Source organism: Branchiostoma belcheri, unplaced genomic scaffold, assembly GCF_001625305.1.
Source record: "Branchiostoma belcheri isolate BF01 breed outbred unplaced genomic scaffold, Haploidv18h27 scaffold4, whole genome shotgun sequence".
In the NCBI taxonomy this organism is placed as follows: domain Eukaryota; kingdom Metazoa; phylum Chordata; class Leptocardii; order Amphioxiformes; family Branchiostomatidae; genus Branchiostoma; species Branchiostoma belcheri.
The window spans coordinates 5,874,238-5,884,527 of NW_017804020.1; the positions used below are offsets into that span (position 1 = coordinate 5,874,238).

General features: G+C 43.1%; 2 protein-coding genes across 2 annotated transcripts in view; one reads left to right on the forward strand and one right to left on the reverse strand.

Annotated features, from left to right (window-relative positions):
* Window positions 1–5,040, forward strand: part of LOC109476961 (nucleolar protein 8-like) — a 9,027-nt gene extending 3,987 nt beyond the window's left edge. Inside the window, exons 7-17 of the mRNA XM_019777980.1 lie at window positions 4–710; window positions 1,091–1,201; window positions 1,593–1,724; window positions 2,025–2,115; window positions 2,463–2,613; window positions 2,855–2,947; window positions 3,237–3,403; window positions 3,550–3,670; window positions 3,883–3,962; window positions 4,078–4,160; window positions 4,878–5,040. Coding sequence (XP_019633539.1) covers window positions 4–710; window positions 1,091–1,201; window positions 1,593–1,724; window positions 2,025–2,115; window positions 2,463–2,613; window positions 2,855–2,947; window positions 3,237–3,403; window positions 3,550–3,670; window positions 3,883–3,962; window positions 4,078–4,160; window positions 4,878–4,958 — 1,817 coding nt within the window. The 3' untranslated portion in view covers window positions 4,959–5,040. The remainder of the gene's footprint in view (window positions 1–3; window positions 711–1,090; window positions 1,202–1,592; window positions 1,725–2,024; window positions 2,116–2,462; window positions 2,614–2,854; window positions 2,948–3,236; window positions 3,404–3,549; window positions 3,671–3,882; window positions 3,963–4,077; window positions 4,161–4,877) is intronic.
* Window positions 5,041–7,488: 2,448 nt separating this feature from the next.
* Window positions 7,489–9,728, reverse strand: LOC109477253. The gene has a single exon (XM_019778336.1). It carries the CDS (start codon window positions 9,453–9,455, stop codon window positions 7,785–7,787), a length of 1,671 nt encoding a protein of 556 aa, XP_019633895.1. The 5' UTR covers window positions 9,456–9,728; the 3' UTR covers window positions 7,489–7,784.
* Window positions 9,729–10,290: the final 562 nt, after the last annotated feature.

Genomic DNA, 10,290 nt, shown 5'->3' on the forward strand with positions numbered 1-10,290 from the left:
AAGATGATGGTAATGACATTGATGATGATGAGGAGGAGGAAGATGTTGGTGATAGTAACAACACAGATGATGATGAGGAGGAGGAGGACTTTGATGATGGTGTTGATGGTAATGACATTGATGATGACAATGAGGATGTTGATGGTAATGACATTGATGATGATGATGATATTGATAATATTGATGATGGTGAGGAAGAGGATGTTGATGACATTGATGATGATGACCATGTTGTTGATGGTGCCGATGATGTTACTGGTGATGAAGGTGATGATGATGATGATGAAGATGATGATGATCACAATGATGAGTTGGAAGATGATGAAAGCCCTGACTCAGACAGTACTGGGGAAAGTCTGTCAGAACCTGACAGTGTTGAAGAAAATGAAACTGGCAATGAAAGCAGTTCTGAAGACAGTTCAGGTCCAGAAATAGAAGACAAAATTGTCTCACCTGTGAAACCCAGCAAATCTCCAAATGGGACCGCTTCAACTGAAGACCTAAACCTGTTAGAAGAGAGTGCAAATAATGGGGTTGTATCTGGTGATATGTCAAGCACCTCTACAATGGACATAAGAAAAGGACCTGCGGACGGACAGAAGTTGAAGTCTAGTGCAGTTGCCAATGAACAACGTCTAGAGTCCCTCCGACAGAGACAACTGCAAGGACAGTCCAAACAGGCTCTTATCAGTAAGGCCTTGTCAACAATGGTAAGTCTCACAATCACATGTCTCATGTGTATTCTCATTGTGAATGTAATAATTCACAGCAATGTCATGACATTACCAATATTATCATACTTGCAATACAAAAGACATTAAGACACCATAACAAGTTTCAAATTTCCCTCAACTTATGCCCAAAGCTTAATTTTTATGCCTAGGCCTCTGTTTTTTTTCCCAATTTCTTCATAATTTTTCTAAAATGATCTGTAAAATCCAGCAAATCAAAGTGGTGTGGCCTCATATTAATAAAACGCTAGAAATTATGAATTGTTCCAGATTGTGAACAAGTAGAATGTAGAGGAGCATTGTTTTTGCATTGAAGATGTTTCATGCCACTTATTGTAATTCTGATTTTTTTTTCCTAGGTGTCCAGTACAGCTGGTAAGCACACAGTGTTTGACTCTGAGGATGAAGACAGTAAGGATGGTACAGAGGTGAGGGAGGAGGACTGGTCCAGCACAACTCAGCCTGATAAGGTAATGGTTTGGGTTAAACATCCCCATCCCTGTCACACATAGCCGAATATGGCCTTCCCAACACCCCCTTCCAAGCATAGTTAGAAGTATGCCAGGAGCAAGGTTAGCAGTGGTTGGCTGGTGTTCAGTGAGGTTGGCTAATGTTTGGTTACACCAGGGTGTGGGTGTGTGTGTGGGGATGCCTTAGTACAGACCACAAAAGATCAGACACAGGGAGGTGGGGAATTGTGTAGAGAGGTATGATATGGAAATTAGTTTTAGAAAAAGCAAAAAAATTCACAAAAACTCTGAAAGAAATTCTAGTCCACAACTTTAATTATCAGGACTCTATAAAGAGACCTGCAGCTGGCATCTCTACTGATGTGGCAATATGTCAAATTGTCTTTTCCAGGCAGAGGAGAAGACATCCCAGATGGGTCTGTTTGAGTCTGACAGTGAAGAAGACAGTGACAGCGGGAGTGAAGACAGTGATGATCAAAGGTTCCAGATCAAGCCCCAGTTTGAAGGAAAAACTGGAGAGAAGGTACGCGTCAAACCTGAGACCAGACTGTAAGGTTTGGACCCCTGCTCTTTTCACTAATTGTGGTAGGATGTTTAACTTGCTCAAGGTGTGGCTCTCTTCAAACACGAGACATCTGGCTTTACATCCCATCCCAGATCACATCCGTAACCAAAGCTAGGTACTCATTTTCACCTGAGTCAAGTGAGGTTTAAAGTGCCTTTCCCAAGGGCACAGCATTAGGGCCTGCCAGGTTGTGTCTTGCAACAATAAGACACAAATAAACCATTCCTTACTCTAACCTGCTGCTGTGTGTTTCCCCAGCTGCTAGAGCTGCAGGCACAGATCGGCCAGGACGACCGTTTTCGTATGGACCACAGGTTCCTGGAGGAGGACAGTGATGAGGAGGAACAGGGTGATTATTGTTTTTAAGTTTGGTACATCCAAGAAGCTTAAAAATATGAAAAAAAAAACAAGTACAATAGAGGCCTTTTAAAGGAGCAAAAAAAGGATCTCAAATTTACATGCTATGAGATTACAATCAAAATAATGATGACAATATGTTGTTCACAATGAAAGTAACAAACCCCTGCAATACTCAGCAAAAATACCAGGGGGCCAAAATCTGTACCAAAACCCAAAAGTAATCATCATTGAGAGCGAAGTGTACATGAACAGGTATGCCGTACAGTTATATTTGATCTGTGCTGCAAAAGAGGGATATGGTTTGCTTATCATTGTTGTGTCCTTACTGTTGGTTAGACATGAAGAAGACGCCTACCCCTACTGAGGAGACAGATGGAGACCTGGAGGCTGAGAGACAGAAATCCTTAGAAATTCTAAGAAGGGTGGTCGGCACCAAGGCTGCCATGGCAACAGAGAAGGGCAAGAACATTGACAAGCTCAAGTTCAAGTAAGTTTTCTATTGAGTACAGTTAGAGTACAAATGTACGCATGTTGTTATGCATTATGTACTTCCAAGAAGTTTGGAATCACAAATTTCATCTTTCAGTTTTCTAGTAATTATATAATTACAGTTAGAGTACAAAATACTACAAATGTACACATGTTATTTTGAAATATGTACTTCCCAGAAGTTTGGAATCTTACTTTTCATGTCTGTTATATAAACTGATATGATGACATTTTTTCAGGGACCCTTCTGCAGTGCGCTATGACCCTACAAGGGAGGACCACAAACAGTTTGAGATACCTGACAATGAAAGCCAAAAGGATGTGGAAGAAAGGTAATGTAACACTTCTTCACCTAACCTGCTTGGTAACATCTGTCATTATTTTTCCTTCGACATTGTTTAATTATGCTGTTATGTTATAATGTATTGTGCAATGATGTTTGATTATGTACATAAACAGGGTGTGAGCTAGAAAATGCAATACCATCTGTCCTTTCACCCATCCACTTGTGTGTAGAAAATTTTGCTGAATAAATAAATGAATTGTGTCTAATTCTTTTACTGTACTCAAACAGGTACACTATAGCTATTGTGCAGTAACTGATATCATTATTGCCAGTAGTGGTGCAGGTATCCATGAGGAAGCCCCACCAGAGGAGACAGTCCCAAACATCACAAAGGACAAGTACTTCCAGGTGGCCACAGATCTGAAGGAAGCGTTCAGTGGCACCGGTGGACAGACCTTCTCATTTTTTGGGCCAAGTTCTGCAGAGACCACAGAAGACATTGGTAAGCCTGGCTTGACCACATCTTCTAACTTCAGCCACAGCAATGTCAATTTTTGGTTGAAAGACTTTTCCTGTGAAAGTTATCCTGTGAATTATTTGATTCCATCTGTGATTGACATCTTTCTGTGTTTTCTTGTCATGTTTTAGAAGCTGACATGGCCTCGGAATCTACCCAGACTGCACCTAAGAAATCACCATGGCAACCAAAAGTGTTCCAATACGACAGTAGTGATGATGATGATGATGATGAGATGACTCAGGACGACCTGTTAGTCATTATTGTAGTTTTTATTCTTTCTGCTATCATTTGTGCTCTGTAAGTTATTGTGATGACTGAGTGAGGTTGTTTACCTACAGTAACTCATTGACTGCACTGAATTTCATGCACTGAATTTCATATCAAACAGTCTTAAATTAAAAATTAAATTGTGGTCAGGGCAACACACCTTGTAGTTTAAAAGTTTCTTGTCTGTCCTACAGGAAGAAAATCCCTGAAAAAGTGGAAGAACCAAAGAAAAGAAATTCCTTTTTCTTTGCTGAGAATGATTCAAGGCTGAAAGGTGAGAATTTGATTATACACCTCAGCTGTTAGTGAAGAAAACATCCAGTGTTTGTACCTGTGTCTGTCCTGGACAAACTATGGGTCGAGAGATTATGATGTGTTTGTTGTTGCAGAAGGTATCCTGCAGTTTTACAGGACAGACAAGCTGGAGGACATCAGGCAGGCATGGGAGGAGGTCCGACCTGAGCTGTTAGAGGTAAGGGGAGTGGGGTGATTGGGAGGGTGTGTGTGGCATGCACCCCTTGGAAAATTTTGAACCCTGTGACATGCTATTTCATGCATTTTGAGGGGCGGGCAAATTTTGCTGGTTGACTACATTTAGTTTAATGACATCTCTTTCCATATGTTTACACATCAATTTTCCTCCGTCAAAAATGATGGATTGGGCAAAATTTTTCTTCCTCATTTTTTTAAAACCGAATTTAACATCATTTTTCCCCTCCGGGGGTTAGACGTGCTTGCACCAAGTACAAGTCTTTTTTTGAAGCAAGATTCCTCATGAGCGGCAAAATTCTGTCAAATGGTGGAAAGATGGATGCTGGCTAGAACACTGGTATTGATGTCTGTTACCCAATTCACAGACCAAAACCAGAAACAATTCAAGCCCAACAAATAAGTCATGACACTTGCATGGATGGCTGCAAAGTGTAATCAAGCAACAAGGTTCTTTGTTGTCACATTCAATCAATTACATGTCATTACACAGTGTGAATATCCAAGGGATCAGCCAAGTAGTGGATTGTTATTAAATGATTACCTAATGATTGTTGAATAATCACCAGTTCTTTAGTAGTTTCCAACTTCACTCAGCCGAGGTAGTGGTGGCCCAGTGTAACTAGCCAGAATATATTTTATAACAATTTTATTTGCAAAATATTGCAATGCCTGGTCTGAATTTTTTCTGATTTTACAGGAGTCCAAGAAGAGACACAAGAATGCTGTGCGGCAGAGGAAGAAGAATCAGAAGAACAAACCAAGACATAGATACAAGTAAACATAGCCTGGTTAGAAACAAAAGATATATTATTATTGTCCATACATCAAATGTTCCTGTCACTTGTCAGATACCCTGTATATTGTCAAGATAAGAATGGATGATGGAAGAGGCCCAGTTGTCTCCCTGTTGTAAGAATGATGGTGCTGTTGTAAATGTCAGCTGGTGTGATATATGTAGAGATGAATCACTAACATGGGGCTTGTGTACCAACCTGTTCTTTGTGTAGAGGAATGATGTACTGGGATATGGCAATTGTCACATTCCTAACAAACACACGAGGTCTGGGGCAAATGCACTTGTTTATTTCACTTCACCAGGGAAAACATGTCATCTACTGACATTTTTTAATGTGCCTTGTGTGGGAAACCCCAAACTTAAACTATCAACATGAAATAAAATCATCAATATTAGGAAATACCGGTAACAAAAGGTTCATGCTTCTAACATAATTGATACAAGAAAAATTGGCCATGACTAAAAGTGAGCAAGTTCCCCATCCTACACAGACGTTGACAGAAGAAACTTGGGTGACCTGCCCATGGAATCAGTCATGGGCCTCATGGCACAGAAGTGTCATCATATCAAATGAGGTATCAATTTTAAGGAAACTAGAGTGCCATAATCTCATACCTTCGCCTAATGATGTTATCCTCTGTTTACAACAGGCATATTCTAATTTTCTCATTGAGTAGATAAATTATATCAGTTATCTAGTGATCTTCTATACCCAAATAACAAAAGTTGTCCAAAAAAAGAAGAAACGTCTATTGTAGCATTTTCTCATTAATTATGCAAATGGGCCTTTAACTTAACTGCTAAACAGCCGCAAAGATTGAATTGCAGTTATTGATCATGTTGGTATTATAGTACACGTTCTCATTAATCATGCAAATTATTCCAAGATCTAATTATGACCATCATCTAATTATGACCAATAAGCATCTAATTATGACCATCATCATCACGATCTGTCTTGAAGTATTTTTGTGCCATTAAGTTGACACCTGTCTTTGTTTGATATCAAAATCATTGTCTTGGGAAGCAATTTTAACTTGAAAGTTTCATGATGCAGAAGTATCTTTGTGATGAAATCTCACTATACAGAGGACTGCAATGTACTAAGATTGTTACAAGTGTGTAAGAACAAATGAAAACGTTTGCCAATGATGAAGATAGAAAACTTTATTGATAATGATAGATTTTATTAATGCATAGCCTGAGAATATGAAGGTGCATATACATAGCATAACGGCACAATAAATCTCTAAGTAAATAAATAGAAATTTATCATTAACACTCTACACTCTCCTCGCCTGTACAATCGACATTTGCAACATTGAACTAGAAGTGTTGACATGTGTACATACACGGTGAGTTCGCCCTTCACACACTGCTTGTTTCCACCCTATGTTGGCCTCCCATCAAAAATTCATGACTCTTTTCTCCCTGAATAGAAAGCCTTAATGATTGTGTTGGATGTAAAGCTCGGGTGCCACGTCGCTCTATCTAAACAACGTCTTCTTTGTTCCTGTGGATTTGATGTATTACGGCTCGCTATCATGAAGTCCTTATTTTCAGGTGAATTGTATGAAGTGGAATGTTCCTACAGTGTAGAACCCATCCAGGTGGGCGGTAGCACCCGAACTGTGCGGCCGTTAACAATAAGCCCTGTCTCGTGGGATTTGCCGGGTTTTTCTTCGTTCTTTATCTCATCTCACGCGACAGGAAATCGGCGACAATATCAGGTGAGACGGAAATGTTCCACCGTGTTTCACCCCATCCCCCACCTGCACTGTATTTACAACATCATATAACGTCCAACTTTGGTGGGAAAAACATTTTACCATCGAACTGACACAGGTATGGCGCCTCGCTAATACATATTTTTCATTCACACTCAACATAAAGTCAATAATAAGGTTGGACATATTGTTTAAGACCTCTTCACACTTATTCCGAATCAGCAGGAGTCAAGCAGAACCAGCCAGAATGAAGACGTTACAAAATTCGCGCCACAAAGAACAATTTGCAAAATTCATGCCACAAAGAAATTTCATTCACGGCATCTATTTTACGGTCCATTTCGCCTTGTGTGAAATGGGGTATAATAATAATAATAAATCTATTGCAAAAGCTCGACGGCTAATTGCAAGAACAACTGTGAAGAACAGGCGTCTCTGCAAGCTTCTATGTCCCTCACCTGGTTCGTGCGTATACGCGAATGCTGTAGCAGCTTTCAACGGTTAACTGTGGGTAACTTTGGCGCTTGTCAGCTGCAGCCGGTTCTCCGATACTGCTTTGAAACAAGTCCGAGTGGACGCTGCAACACGACAAACTTGTTCCGTTTCAGTTCACTTGGACAGCCTGTAGAAGTATTTTTGTCCTCAACAGTAAACGTTTCAAGTTCAATATTTGTTTTTATGTTCAACATTTATATTGTGGTACAACATCATATCGTGTACAAAAGACGGAGCCGTCGTTAATTGGTGGGTGAGAAATGGCAGATTTGAGTAAAGATTTGCTCAATTTTCCCTCGTCCTTGATTGTCTAAATTCTTACGCGTACAAATCCATAACTCGTACACGAGACTCCGCTAGAAAAAACCTGACAGTGGAATGGTCCACACATCGTTTTGATGATTTGGAAAGAAGTAAAAATACACCGGTATCAGTCAGTAAGATGTACATTTAGAAAAAGTGCCAAAAAGCAAAGGCCTCTGTGGTAGTACCTCCATCGCGAAGGCCCCATCATGAAAAGTTTGCCTGCTGCACTACACCACACCAAATGGGAAAGGGTTCACGACAACGTGGACTGTCATGATGACTACCATCCCACGAACTCGTCACTGGGGATTTTTCGAGAACGCCCACCGCTCTCGTCGACAAAGTCCATGGACATTTCCATACCTTGGCGAACTCTTTCCAGTTCCACGTCGTTTCTGTAACCACTGGTGTAGGAACTCGAGATCGAGTCGTCTCGGTCAAAGTAGCCTCTGTACTGGTCAGAATTTTCCGTTTCTGACTGAAAGTTGATGGACTTTTCTTCTGTGTGGTCCGTCGGGATGGCGTGGCCGTTCTGATAGTGAGACGGTGTGTCGGTATATCCGCCCCGTGTGCTCCCCGACAGTGAGACCCCGGCCCGTGCACCGCTAGCCATGGTCGGTACGGACTGTATGACAGTCTTCCCGTCCCTTCCCTTGATGTTGCCGTTCTTCATGACTGTAACAGAGTTGTGCTCAGCGTCGTTTTGCTGTATGGTCAGGTGTGGTACACTCTCCTTTATGTTCAACCCGGAGGAATGCAATACAGACGCCGGCGGTCTCTGGTTGTTGTCCTGGTGTCTCGGACTTAACGGTACCGGTGGGTACGGATGGGAGTTGTTGTCGGTCAGGTGGACGGTTGTCCACTGCACGTGTTCTTGTCGAGCGTACACCCACATCCGACCGTCCGGCCCGTACTCTATGCGTGCTCCCTGTGGGATAGCCTCGCCTGTGTCGGCCTGCACCCCGTTCTGCACCAGCCGCCAGGAACCACCTGCACCGCTACTGCTCCTCTCGGCAGGGCGCGCGGTGTTGGTCTGATGTCTTGGGCCCGAGTCTGGCAGACGTACTTCGCGACTGTAATGTTGTGGTTCTGTCGCACGACGGGGTGAAGTTGGAGGAGACATGACGGGCTGTGGACGCTGTGTGGTGATGGTGTAACTACCGTGGGACGTGGTGGGCGCTTCCCTACGAACCGGTGCTGAACGAGGCGTCTCGGACACCACAATCCCTCCGTCAGCTCGGGGCTGCTGCTTGGTCGAAATGACTCTTTTCTCAGGCTCGATCACCAGAGTCTTTCCACCCATCGACTTCAGTTCCTCCACCATATCATGGTAATCATTCTTGCTGCTGGGATAATCATCCCTAGGTATTTTACGCACATCGACATTGGGGTCAAACGACACACTGCGGCCTGTGCTGGGCTCGTTTTCCTTACCCTTTGGTGGTCCCACCGACTGAGACCGCTGGAAATTCTGTTCTAACTGTCTTCGGACGGTTGCGAAGTCTTTTAAATCGTCTGAGTTGGTGGCCGTACTGTCCTCAGACTCCACGGAACCGGTGCGTCGAAACCCCTTTTTGCCCTTTACCTTCTCCCATTCTAACGGGTTCTGCTGTTTCTTCCTGTCGGGCTCGTTCTCCCGCCGGTACCGCTTGCCCTGCTCGATCTCCTCCCGCAGCTCCTGCATGCGGCGGATGGACGACTTGGACAGCGTCTCGTACCGCACAACCTCCGGCGGCAGCTCCAGGTCCGCATCGTTGTCATCGGAAAGGACACTGCCGCCATCTTGAACATCTTTCGGCTCGTCTTCTCTCTCGCTCGCCCGCCGGACTCGGTTCTCCCCGGCTCCCCGCTTGTACGAGTTCTCAGACAGCCTGATCTGCCGGTTCGCCGACTCGTCCTTTACCTTGGGGGCGTTTTTCAGACGGTTATGATACAGAAACTCGAACGACATGGCGAGTTGTGGGCCTTAGCGACAGCCTAGCCTCTCCACAGTGTGCGTGCCGAACGTTTCCAACGACCTGTCAGCTCGGGCAGAACATAATAGCCGGTGTTGACAACACCTCGTTACGTATTCATTTATCTGGAACAATTGACCCTGGATGAATAGGTGGGGCGCTCATCGCACACAACGTCACGCCTTATGAGTCAGACAACCCGTTATCTGTCGTTGGTGTAATGTAGAATGAAATACGGTATTTTGTTCGTTCTGGTTTCTTCGTTTATAAGATTTAGAACCAGTTATTTGTAGTTGAGACTTGCCATTTTGTAAATGTTGTTGACTAGTGCGTGTCTGGGACCGGGGTGCTGCAAACACAGGAATGTCGTCGGACGGGATTCTGGCCACGAGTGACGTGTACCGCTGAAGGGACACATACAGTAATTAAATCTGGGACTGGATAGACTACAAATTGGCCATGGGAATTGGTCCACTAAGAATCTCTTATTTGCCAAATAAGATCCTCATTTGCATGAATTATATCAGTCGATCATATTCTTACCAAAGAATGCTATTTTAGCATTTTCTGATTGATTATCCAAATGATAGCCTGATTAGAATATGTTCGTTTTATGATGTTCACCTTCAATTAACTTCCAAATGCCACACGTATAAAATTTATGGACCCCAGAAACACGCCTTAAAACGTGATACGGAAAGACGCCCAGGTTATACGTCTTCACACCTGATATGTAGTTAAATTCGCCAATGCTTTCGTGTGTGCGTGCCTGTGTGTCAACACGATAACTCCAGAAGGCTTAGATGGATTGTCTTGGTATTTGGTAGCTGG